General features: G+C 35.9%; 1 protein-coding gene across 2 annotated transcripts in view; it reads right to left on the reverse strand.

Annotated features, from left to right (window-relative positions):
- Positions 1 to 12,683, reverse strand: part of ERCC6L2 (ERCC excision repair 6 like 2) — a 114,749-nt gene that overhangs the window by 85,297 nt on the left and 16,769 nt on the right. For both annotated transcript variants that reach the window (XR_011469270.1, XM_070400815.1), the window contains exons 3-7: positions 11,918 to 12,040; positions 9,407 to 9,600; positions 7,118 to 7,279; positions 6,511 to 6,718; positions 1,435 to 1,575 (exon numbers count right to left, since the gene is read on the reverse strand). Coding sequence is in view for 1 of the 2 variants with exons in the window: in XM_070400815.1 (XP_070256916.1) it covers positions 1,435 to 1,575; positions 6,511 to 6,718; positions 7,118 to 7,279; positions 9,407 to 9,600; positions 11,918 to 12,040 (828 nt within the window). In the remaining variant the exon portion in view is untranslated. The remainder of the gene's footprint in view (positions 1 to 1,434; positions 1,576 to 6,510; positions 6,719 to 7,117; positions 7,280 to 9,406; positions 9,601 to 11,917; positions 12,041 to 12,683) is intronic.

The following is a 12,683-nucleotide window of genomic DNA, read 5'->3' on the forward strand; positions in this document are numbered from 1 at the left end:
GTTTTAGCAACTTCACTGTTTATATCGAGTCTAGAAATTGAAGTTTCATTTAGTGGAATGGGTAATTTATATTGGGAATGAAAGGTACTTCCACCGAGAAGTAAATTTGCAGCAATTCCTGTAGACGCTGTGGGTAAAACAGTACTACCATGACCTCTAATATAATGTATTAAAACTTTATAAAGATATGCCTCCATGCTCCGATGGCCGGTTCCTGCCTCAAACCTCACCCTTACTGGAAACAGCTCAGGGAGGGCGCAGCTGTTGCTAAGAGGACTCAGGACTCAGTGCGGCCATGCTCCGAGGGCGGTTTCCTGCCTCAAACCTCGCTGCCCTCATGGGAAACAGCTCGGGGAGGGTGCAGCCATTTCCAAGACGACCCCTGCAGGACTGACTTCCTTCCCGTTGGTCGAGCCTCAGTTGTGATGTTACACCCAGGGTTTTTATATAAATAGATTTTTTAAAGCTATTCCTTTTTATTAACTTACTAGAGGCCCGGTGCATGGATTCATGCACTGGTAGGGTCCCTTGGCCTGGCCTGTGCCCTCTCGCAATCCGGGACCCCTCGGGATGTCAGAGGCCTGGTGCACGGATTCGGCCCGATCCCTGCAGTCCAGGCCGAGGGACTCCACCGGTGCACAAATCCATGCACTGGGCCTCTAGTATGCATATAAGATCTTTGGTTAATCTCTTCCTACCCTCCCCCCTACCCCCTTCCCTCTGAGATTCATCAGTCTGTTCCATGTTTCCATGCCTGTGCGTTGAGCATCTGCCCCCTGGTGGTCAGTGCGTGTCATAGCTACGGGTCGAACAGTCAGACATTTAGCATATTAGCCTTTTATATATATATATATACACTAGAGGCCCGGTGCACAAAATCATGCATGGGTAGGGTCCTTAGTCCTGGCTGGCGATCAGGGCCAATCTGTGGGGTGACCAGTGGAGCAATCAGGGGGCCGCCGCTGGCACCTGCCTTGGTCGACCTGGCGCCACCTGCTCGCTGGCCCCACCCCCCACCGGTTGCTTCCCTCACAGGGCGACCGGCAGGGCAATCAGGGGGCCCTGACTGGCTCCTGCCTTGGCCGGCCTGGCACTGCCCACTCACCAGCCCCACCTCCAATCGCCCCACTGCCGCTACAGGTAGCCTACCTCTACGGAGTGACCAGCGGGGCGATAGGGGGGCCCCTGCTGGCACCTGCCTTGGCTGGCCTGGAGCCTGCAAGCTGGGGGAAGCTCCTGCGTTGAGTGTCTTCCCCCTGGTGGTCAGTGAGTTCATTGAAATTGGTCGTTCCGCCGTTGGGTCGATTTGCATATTAGGCTTTAATTATATAGGATGGCTTCTAAAGTAAAGAAATGTCTGGGAAAGCTGCTACTTACAATAGAGTACTATGTAATCAAAACAGGATAGTAAAGATATCAAACTGAAATGCTTGCCTTATAACAACAATTTCTCCTTTTTCGACCACTGCTGCAGGTACATGGCTCAGAAGATTGAAGTATCAAAGTCACATCTTCTGTTTCTAATACTGTCTGGTAGACAGCTTTCTGAAAATCTGTCAGAGAACAATACACCATCTACCAAGAAAAACACAAGGTAATTATTAGTATTTTTTCTATAGCAATAATAATCACAATGCACATAAAATTTCATAGATTACAATAGTGAAAATTGCACATAAACCATGTTTTTTTCTAGATACATGATTATAACAATTTCTCCAATTCTCCCAAATTCTTTATTAGCACCCTACCCTAAACTATACGAATTATAATTTTATTTTAAAATAAACCTCCAAGAATTTGTTTTTTAATTAAAAGAAATCAAAATGTGAAAAAAAACAACTTGTGAGATTTCCTTATACAGTCAAATCTCGTTTCTCCAATGTCTCCCATCTCAAACAACTTGGTTCTCTACCAAGTTGTTCATAGAAAAAATGTCTCAGTTGTTGACCAAAACTTCAGTTTTCAACCTGACAACCCTTCCTGCTGATACCTCAGCATGACAAAAAGCATCTCTCAGGCTATAAGTAAACAAAAGACAAAAAGCTTTTGTTGCTGGCAGAAATGGAAGATTAGCACAATTTTAAAACATAAAGAGGCATCAAAAATGCTAATGTTGCTAAGGGTGTGAAAGTGCTCACAAAATCAACAATCACAGGCAAATGAATAGGCAGAAAAACTGTTGTTGATTGGATAAACTGAAAGCAGCAGGTGACAGCATTTCAGAGGCAGTGATATATGAAAAATTCATTTAAGGCTAGTAGCCTGTGGTCTGATAAACTTAAGAAAAGAAGTCTATATTTATAAACAGTATATTAGACATGTACTGTATATAAGAAAGGTAAAAACAGGGAATCATTTGGGGGTCTGGAATGGGTTGATTCAACTTACATTATTTCTAATGGGGAAAAATGATTCAGTTTGCAAACAAATTAGCACCCTACCCCAAACTATACAAATTATAACTTTATTTTAAAATAAACCTCCAAGAGTTTGTTTTTTAATTAAAAGAAATCAAAATGTGGAAGCTTCTCGAACAGCCTTCCAGAACAAATTAAGTTCCAGAACCTAGGTTCTACTGTATAGGGTGGGGCAAAAGTAGTTTCAAAGTTGTGAGTATGCAAAATAGTTTGTTCTTGTATTATTATTTATTAATTACTGTATTATTTTCCATATGAACAATGTAAACCTACTTTTACCTCACCATGTAGGGTTCTACATGATCAGCCTATCATGCAAATAAATGATTAAAATTTAGGTCAATAAAAAAACTAGATAAGAAACAATGGAAAATTTTAGAACAATGGCATGAATTATAATTACAAAATTACTTGGAAAACTTAGAAAAATATAAAAAACTTCATATTACTGAAAACAAGCTAAAGTATTTGAATTTAATATCTTCATATAAATCCATAATATTAGTAATAATAAGAGTTAAGTAAATACCCATGAAAGCAACTATAAGTTGCTATTTTGTGCCCAAATTAAAAAAGAAAAAAAAATCCTATATAATAAAAGCCCAGCAACTGAAATGGCGGAACAACTAGAGACCAGAACGACCACGACCCTCACCCAGGCTGGCAGCCCCCCCAGCGAGCATTTAGGGGCAATCAGACAGGCAGGTGAGCAATTAGGGGAGATCAGGGAGACAGGCAGAGTGCTTAGGGGCAATCAGGCAGGCAGAGGTGGTTAGAGGCGATCAGGCAGGCAGGCAGGCGAGAGGTTAGGGGCAATCAGGCAGGCAGGCGAGCAGTTAGGGGCCAGTGGTCCTGGATTGCGAGAGGGATGTCCGACTGCCGGTTTAGGCCTGATCTGCAGGGATCCGCAGGAATTGGGTCTATATCGGCAGTCAGACAGCCCCCAAGGGATCTCAGATTTCAAGAGGGTGCAGGCCGGGCTGAGGGAACACCCCCATGCATGAATTTCGTGCACCGGGCCTCTAGTTTATTTATAAATATTTATATGTGTATATCACACTACAATAGAATATTACCATAAAAATAAGACAAAAATGTGCATCTGAGCAAATACAGGAATGTCCACATAAAACAGTGCTAGATTTAAAAATACTATACATAAAATATTAGCTATATCTTGACTCTACTTGAATACAAAGGTACATATAAGAATGAAGAGAATACAAAAAGAAGGTGGGGAGTCAATGATTAAGATGTGGAGGGAATTTTGAGTTATTATTTTTCCCACTTTTGTTGACATATAACATTGTGTAAGTTTAAGGTATATAATGTAATAACTTCATACATATTCATATTACAAAATTATTACAACAATAAGGTTAGTTAACACATCCATTACTTCACATAATGGTGTTTTAATATTTTTTGTTAGAACATTTAAAATATATTTTCTTGGCAACTTTTGAGTATAGACTATAGAACAGTTAACAAAAGTCATGATATTATGCATTAAATCCCCAAAACTTATTCATCTCATGAAAGTTTGTATCCTTTGACTAATATTTCTCCATTTTTCCTGACCCTTAGCCCCTGGCAACTACTATTCTACTCTTTTTCTAATAGTGTGGCTTTTTAAAAGAAATATTCTACATATAAGAGAGAACATACAATATTTTCTTTCTCTGTCTGAATTATTTCATTAGCATAATGTCTTCAAGATCCATCCATGTTGTCACAAATGACAGATTTCCTTCCTTTTTATGGCTGAATAATGTTCCATATCTAAATCGATGTATCACAAATTCTTTATCCATTCATCTGTCAACAGACAGGTTGTTTCCATGTCTTCACTACTGTGAATGATGTAGCAATGAACATGGAAGTTCTGTCCCTATGAGGGCAATTTCATTTCCTTCGGATATATAATCAGAAGTGGGACTTGCTGGACCATATGGTAGTTCTAGTTTTAATTTGGGGAGTAACTACCATACTGTTTTCCATAGTAGTTCTGCCAATTTATATCCCTACAAACAGTGCACCAGTGCTCCCTTTTCTTCACATCATTGCCGACACTGCTATCACTGGTCTTTTTGGTAATTGCCATTTTAACTGGCATCAAGTAATGCCAGAATTGTGGTTTTGCTTTGCATTTCCCTGATGATTAGTGGTATTGAGCATCTTTTCATAAACCTGTTGGCCATTTGTATGTCTTCTTTGGGAAAATGTCAATTCAGATCAGATCAATATTTAATCAGGTTATTATTGTTGCAATTGAATTAAGTCTCTTATATATTTTGGTTATTAACTTACCAGATAGATGGTTTGCAAATATTATCTCCTATTCCGTAGGTTGCCTCTTCACTCTGATTGTTTCTTTTACTATACAAAAAGTACTTAGTTTGACAGTCCCACTTGTTAATTTTTGCTTTTGTTGCTTGTGCTTTTGGTGTCTTATAAAAAAAAATCACCTCCAAGACCAATGTCAAGGAGCTCTTTCCCTATGTTTTCTTCTGGGAGTTTTATGGTTTCAGGTCTTATAGTTAAGTCTTCAATCATTTCAAGGTAATTGTTTGCAAGTGGTGTAAATAGGACTTAGTTTCATTCTATCACATGTGAATACCCAATTTTCCCAAAATATTTATTAAAAGACTACCTTTTCTCCACTGAATATTCTTGGCTCCATTGTCAAACATTAGTTGACTGTGGCTTTGTAGTATAGTTTGAAATCATTTTAACAATATTAATTCTTCCAATCCACAAACATGATATATCTTTCCATTTATTTGTGTCTTCTTCGATTTCTTTAATCAATGTCTTATAGATTTTAGTGTACAGGTCTTTCACCTCTTTGGTTAAATTTATTCCTAAGTCTTTTATTGTTGAGTTGGTGTTATTAAAACATGTAGTAACATTTACTGAACACTTCTTACAAATCACATATTTTAGAGCAACCATATGAGGCAGGCACTGTTCTCATCATTCCCATGTACCAGATAAAGAAACCAGGGTTTGAAAGACTTAGCAAGGTCATAAAACTCATAAGTCAGGGAGTAAGGATTCAAACCTATGATATTTTATTTCAAAGCCCAATCTCTAAACTTCTATGCACAACTTTCTTTTCATAGTTTTATGGTATTGTTCTTACTAGATAGACAACTGACAACTAAATAATATATATTAAAATGCACAAAACATTTTTAAAAAGTGGAAGTTCATGAAGTTTTCCAATTAAATATTTGCTTGAGGTAAAAAGTCAAATGTTATATCAATTTCCCCAACTTGTAAATCAGTATCATATTTTTCTTTCAATTCTATCTTTTTAAAGTAATAATCAACAGGATATCTTAAGACTAAAGGGTATTTGTTAGAATTGCCCTTATTTGAGACAACATTAGTTAGATTTAGTTCCTAGCAATTTATAGAACCTTTATTGCATTGTCTGAGCTAGAAGATCCATACAATTAAAAACCATAAAAGAGAACTACTATATTAAAAAAAATCCTCTTAAAGTCAACTCCTCAAATTATCTTAAACAATTAATATAATTGTACTTTTTCTACAAAGTTGTAAAATTAGGTTAGTTGTGTCACTAAAAATAGCATTTTATAATAAACAAATGTATAATAACAAAAAGTTTTTAACCATTTTGGTCTTGTAGCTAGAGTTAAGGTACCCAAGAATATACTGAATTATAGATAGTAGACACTGTAGGAATTACAAAATATGAACAGAAAACACATTAGGGAGAGAAGCTCTTCTTTCTTCATTGAGGAAGAATTATATAAAAAGTATTTTTGTTCTAAATAAGAGATATTAGTTCAATGTATAGTAATAATACACCTGTTAGCTGACAGGTTAGTAAAGTTAGTAAGGAAAATGATTGGGCTCAATGAATGTTTTCTGAAACTCTACATAAAGCAATTTTTTTTCACACCATATAAAAAGCAAAAATTACATTAAAAATTATAATAGATTTCCTCTTAAAAATAATTTTAAAAAAACACACTCATGTACAACTTTAGACAATAAATTATTTTAAAAAGCACACACACAATTAGAAATTAATAATATATTCAAATGCAGTTCTCACCCGGTCTTCCTTCTTAGGCAACTGATCCTTGATTAGAGTCTTGGTACGCCTAAGAAACCATCCAGACATCTTTTTTGCGAGCCGTTGCATGGCCTTTCGGCCAGTAGCCAGTTCTCTTTTTGTTGCTGTGTGCCTCTGACCATGTTCTACTGGATCAGAAAACTGCTTCTTGAAGTGGGTCCTGCTACCTAAAAGTCCTGGCACAGCCCTTCGTAAAGGCAATAAGAAAAATATCAGTGCTCTATTAAATTATCTAGAAGGAAAGACATTGGCTTATTTTTGCTTCTAAGAAATAGAGTAAGTCACTTGTTTGTAATGACAGCAATAACAAAAGGCAAGTAACAGTCTTTATGAGTTTTTCAGTAAATAACTGTAATATGATGACAAATTGGTAAATTAGTTCAGACATTTATTTCAGGAACCAAGAATAATATATAAAGATAGGTTTTCATGGGACTCTATTCTGTATTATATGTTTGGGATCAAATACTTCTGTAAACAAATAATTGTGATTTTTCCCCTCAGAAGCTAATAATTTGCAAACAAGATAACATTAAGTTAAAGATGTATTAAATAATTTTCCAAAACATAAAGTGTTTTCACTCACCAGTCCATAACACACCACAGTTCTTTCATGTTGTTCTGAAGAATGGTTCCAGTGAGGCCAATGCGAACATTACACTTTAAAGCTTTCATAACTTCTGTTACTCTAGCCTTTGGATTCTTGATTCTATGAGCTTCATCCACAATAACAGCTGACCATTCCAAACTATTAAGTGAAAAAAAAAAAAAGGGAGGGGGGAGGTTGGGAAAATGTCCCTTGGTTAGCTTATATAATTTTTAGAAAGCAGCTTTCTCTATCAAAATTTTGGAATTTTTCCCCTCTTTACTCTTTGATGATCCCATAACGATCTCACCTAGTTAGTTAAACGGTCACAGGTTTGGACAGGCCATAAAAATAAAATGCATATGGAGACAAAAAGATAAAGAGATTCTGTGTAATGATGGTGGAATAAAAAACACTCATTTTCACATAACTAAAATGACAAAATGAAATTTTAAAGTAATAAACAAGATAAATAAATATAAAATATAGGAAGCAATACTGATAATGTTAAATCTGAATGAAAAAATCAATATAAACTCATGACTTTAAAAGTTGTATTATATAGCTTTATCTGCTAAAAAGGTTTAGAATCAATTGTTACCTAGCAGCAATGTGCACCTATAGCAGTCAATCCACTAAAAGGAACCAGAGCCCCGGAGAAACAGTTGATTTCAAGTGTGCAGTAGGGGAAATAATGAAGAACCAGAAAGCACAGATGTCCAAAGACATCTCCCAAGGATCCAGGCTAATCGGAAATGTGAGCATCATTAAGAATGGCTATGACGGAGTATAAAACACTGAATAAGTAAAACCCAGGAAGTTCTATGGAAGAAAAATAATTTGGGCTTTTACCTCTGAGGGGAACCAAAGTATGCCTTTGGGATATTGATTTTAAACTGATTATTAAGAAACAAAATACTTAGAAGAACACATGACCCTCCCCTTTCCTGCCTAAAGGAATTCAGATAGAAAAACCACTTCAGGAAGGGAATCTTCTTAGCATATTCACCTTAGCATAATCATCTTAGCACACACAGAGCAGATATGACCATCAGGGAGGATCCAACAAAACTCTATTTGCCAAATTCCCTGTGTCCGTGTGGCCCAGACAACATTTGTTTACCAAATTTGCTATTTCTTGTCTCCCTGTAAATTACCTACTTTCCCTCTGAAATCCCAGCCCCCTGCCCTCTTCCTTTGTGCAAAATGGCATATAAACCTCAACTGCCCAACGAGTCTTCAAATCTCCTATCTATGGCACCCACAAATGTATATCCATAATAAATTTTGGACATTTCCTCTTGTTAATCTGTCGCATATCAATTTGATTATTAGTCCAGATAGAAGAACTTAGAAGGTGAGAGGAAAGATATCTTTTGCACCCCCACATCTCACATACATAAAAACTATCTCAAAATAGATAATAGAACTAAGCATAAGAGCTAAAATTATAAAATGTAAGAAAAAAAATCTTGTGGCTCTGAGTTACGATACATTTCTCAGATATGAACACCAAAAAAATTGATAAGTTGGACTTCATCAAAGTTAAAAACTTTGCTCTTGGTCTATAGACACCATTAAGAAAATGACAAGACATACTGCAGACTAGGAGAAAGTAGTTGCGTATCATAGCCTAGTAAAGAACCTGTACACAGAAAGTATAAAAAACTGTTACAACTCAACAAGGCTAAAACAATCCAATTTTAAAAGCTGGGTAACAATTTTACTAGATATTTTACCAACAAAGATATACAGATGACAAATAAGCACATAGAAGTTCTCAACATCACTAGTCATTAGAGATGTTCAAATTAAAACCATAAGACACCACTATAAAACCATTTGAATGGCTATAATTTAAAGACAGACAATATCAAGTGTTGACAAGGATATATGAAACTGGAACAGTGGTTCTCAATATGTGTATGTAATTTTTGCTACTCATTCACACAACAGATTCACCTAATTAAAATAATTCATGAAAATGACTGTCTTAGTATTGAGGCACCACATGCATAAAAGGTTGTACATAAGATTTAGCACAAGTCTTAACATTCTTTAGCAGATATTTTTGGAGAAGTTATAGAGGAAATAGAATAAGAAACTGGAAAATCTGATGCAGCGTTTTCCTTTTTAGAAAATAATTATTATAGACTGCCAATATCAATGATACTGAAATGAAAATAAATCATGCTAAAGAATATTTACAGCTTTTTAAAAAATTATAACATAAAGGTACAAATACAATTGAGGTAAGCAGAATACAATCATTCCCATTATTGCCATTACCTGTTAAGCTCCTCCAGACATAAGCGCAGTGTTTCATAAGTTGTTAGAGCAATTTCACACTTCCTCTGCTTTACGCGAATCAGCTCACTGTCTTTTTTGTTACCATGTAAAATAGTGACTCTGAAATACCCCCAGGTATCCAATTCATCCCTCCAGTTGTAGAGGACAGAAAGAGGAGCAACTATTAAGAACATCTAAAAGAAGAAGAAAAAATTTGATTTTCTAAAAATTTCATATTTCCTCAAAATGAAAAAGAACCTCAAAGTGAAATCCAGATTATCAATAGCCTTATTTTTTTATTTTTGACACTGTAGTTAATAATAATAAATACAACTGAGAAATTGGGTATATCTGGAGGTAGAAGACCACACACACAATAAAAACACTTTACTATTTCATTAGTTTTTATTAGGACTAAATAGATAGTTAACCTTTCCAAAAAAACCCAGCTATTTTTTATTTCCCCACCAAAAAAGGAGTTGACAAGGGAGAGGTAATTTTACAAAACAGAAAAGAGGTATGATCAGGATTCCAGTAACAACTTCAAGGAGGACTTCATTTACCTAGTCTATTTCCTCTCCTCCTCTTCCAGGTACTGTCAGTTGAAGACCTGGAAAATTTACTGGAAAAATCAAAGCAATTGGAGGAAAACCTTGGAAATTCCAGTCAAGATGGCAGAGGAGGTAGACGCTGTGCTCGATTCCTCCCACAACCACATCACAGTAACAACTAAGCTACAGAACAACCATCATCGAGAACTACCTAAAGTCTAGCTGAACAGAAGTCCTACACCTAAGGATATACGGAAGAAACCAGTTGGTAGGAAGGGCAGATGCTGAACAGGTTGGTCCCACACCCACGTGTGCATGTTAAAAATCAGTAGGGATATCTGGGTTGAGGAGGTTCCCCCTGAGGAGCAAGGGGTCCCACCCCCACACCAGGTTCCCCAGTCCAGGGTTCCAGTTCCAGGAAAAGAATTCCCATAACTTCTCACTATGAAAAACTGTGAAGATTATGGGGGAAAGAAGAGAGAGAGAGAGAGAGAGAGAGAGAGAGAGAGAGAGAGAGAGAGAGAGAGAGAGAGAGAGAGAGAGAGAAGGAGGGACGGGGAAGAAGGTAGGGGTGAAAGGCAACCATTAGTGTCAATTAAGGTGGCTACTAGTATATTTTACCACACCACCAAATGGATCTTTCTTTACTTCTCTCTTCTCCCATTCTTCTTCTTTCTAAGATATTTTAAAATATTTAAAGTATTGCTTTCCCTAGTTTTTCTCTCCCCACTGTCTGCTAAATGTCACAAGCGATACATAAGAGACATGTAAGTTCATCACTGACATTTAGAACCGAAGAACAACTGAATCCAGGGCTAAAAACAGCACCTGGACTCTTGGAGAATTAAAACACATTAAGAACCATAATGTTCTTTTAGGATCAAATTTAATTTGATGCTCAGGATCCATTTATGCTATTAAATATAATAAAGAGAATTTAAAGTAATAATAATTACCTTAAGCCAATACTTTGCAAAAGTTTGCACTGAAAAGTCCCTAATGATACACAAAAGTAAACCAGGACTTTTCAGCAATCTATAATAATAATATGCTAATTAGACCAGACGGCCTTCCAGATGACCTTCTGGACGAAGCCAGGGCTGCGAGGGAAGCCTGGGTCCCGGGTGCCAGAGGGAAACTGGTACAGGCAGCTGGAGGAAGGAAGGCCTACTCTTACATGTATTTCATGCATCAGGTCCCTAGTCATATATGACAGAATCTTTTAAAACTTGTGGAAAGTGGTTCATTACCATAATATAATAAAGACTTCATAAAATCACTCTCTTCATCTCTATCCAGTTTCCTGGATGCTGAGAAATATATAAGTCAGACACATAAATATAGTATACTTTTTTTTTGCATTTCATTACTTTGTTAGAAATATTTTTTATAAAATCATGTGTAAGATATTTAAAAACATACATCAACAAAGGAGAAAGCTGACATATGGACATGAATAGTACTCATAGTCCCATGGTCAGAGAGACAGAGACCAGCCTAGACCTTAGTCTTTCTAATTCCACCTTCAATGTTCCTTATATAAGAAGAATTCATTTCATATTTTGGGAATGTAGTCTTCTAAGCAATTTTAAATATCAATGACACCCCTTTGCTACCAATATCTACAACTGTATCATTTTCATTCTCACATAAATACAAACAGTACATGAACTCCAACTAACTTTGCATGCACATTCATGAATATTTAACAAATTAATCAAACTAAATCATATAAATCTAGCCAAGCAAAAGATTGAAACCCTAAAACAAGTTCAAGCTGAAATTGTATTTTGCCATTTTGAGAGTTAATCATATTTAACTTGAGAATAAAACTGCTAATCCTTCAAAAATTAGGTTTACAAAACAAATATTCTAATAATGTTTTAAAAGTCTTGTTTTAAAGTTTCTTTGTGCTTTTGTAATATCAGACTCATGAGTTGTATACTCCTAGGTATCTTACCTTTCTTGCTATAGAAGAAGGGGGTTCCTTTTTCAGACTTCTTAGTAAAAACTCTGGCATATTATTTTCAATATCCTCACGAGTTCCCTTTTTATGCAAAATGGCAGCCAAAAATGAAATAACCTGGAGAAAAAACACCTTTTTCAATCAATGTGTATAATGTATCATGATGGACAATATTTTACTGCTTACATAACTACCTACCTACTTAGTAACAAACACGCGTTGGCTTTATTTGTATTAACAAGGATAATATGCATGTTATCCTTGAAAACAGTAAAGGAATTCTCACATTGCCTCTCCTCCATGATAAGTTCTACCCACTCAATGAATTATTTCTTGATTTCGTCAGTTGGGACATTATTTTCTTATTTGCTTTGATCCATAAAAACGAATTGTTCTATTAGGACAAACTGCATATATTCTTTTTTCCTTGTAAAATGTAAACTCACTGGGATAATATTTAGCTCATAAATTTGTGTACTTGTTTATCCAATAAATATAGGTGAAATGACACAATGGTATTTTAAGATAAACTAAGATAATTCATCAATATACATACCATTCTAAAAACCAAGTGAAAAAGATAGACATAGAAAAAAAGAAATATAACTTTATATAATGAAGAGCAAGAAATAATCAATTGTACTTTAGTTGCTTGGCAGCTATGTGAATTTGGGCCAGTTAGTTAACCTCTTTGAATAACTGTAAAAATATGTGAAAATAGCAAAAACAATATTGGCAGGGTGTTTTAGAGATTTAAGGG

Source organism: Myotis yumanensis, unplaced genomic scaffold, assembly GCF_028538775.1.
Source record: "Myotis yumanensis isolate MYYU_CA2020_CCGP unplaced genomic scaffold, mMyoYum1.0.hap1 SCAF_21, whole genome shotgun sequence".
Lineage (NCBI taxonomy): Eukaryota > Metazoa > Chordata > Mammalia > Chiroptera > Vespertilionidae > Myotis > Myotis yumanensis.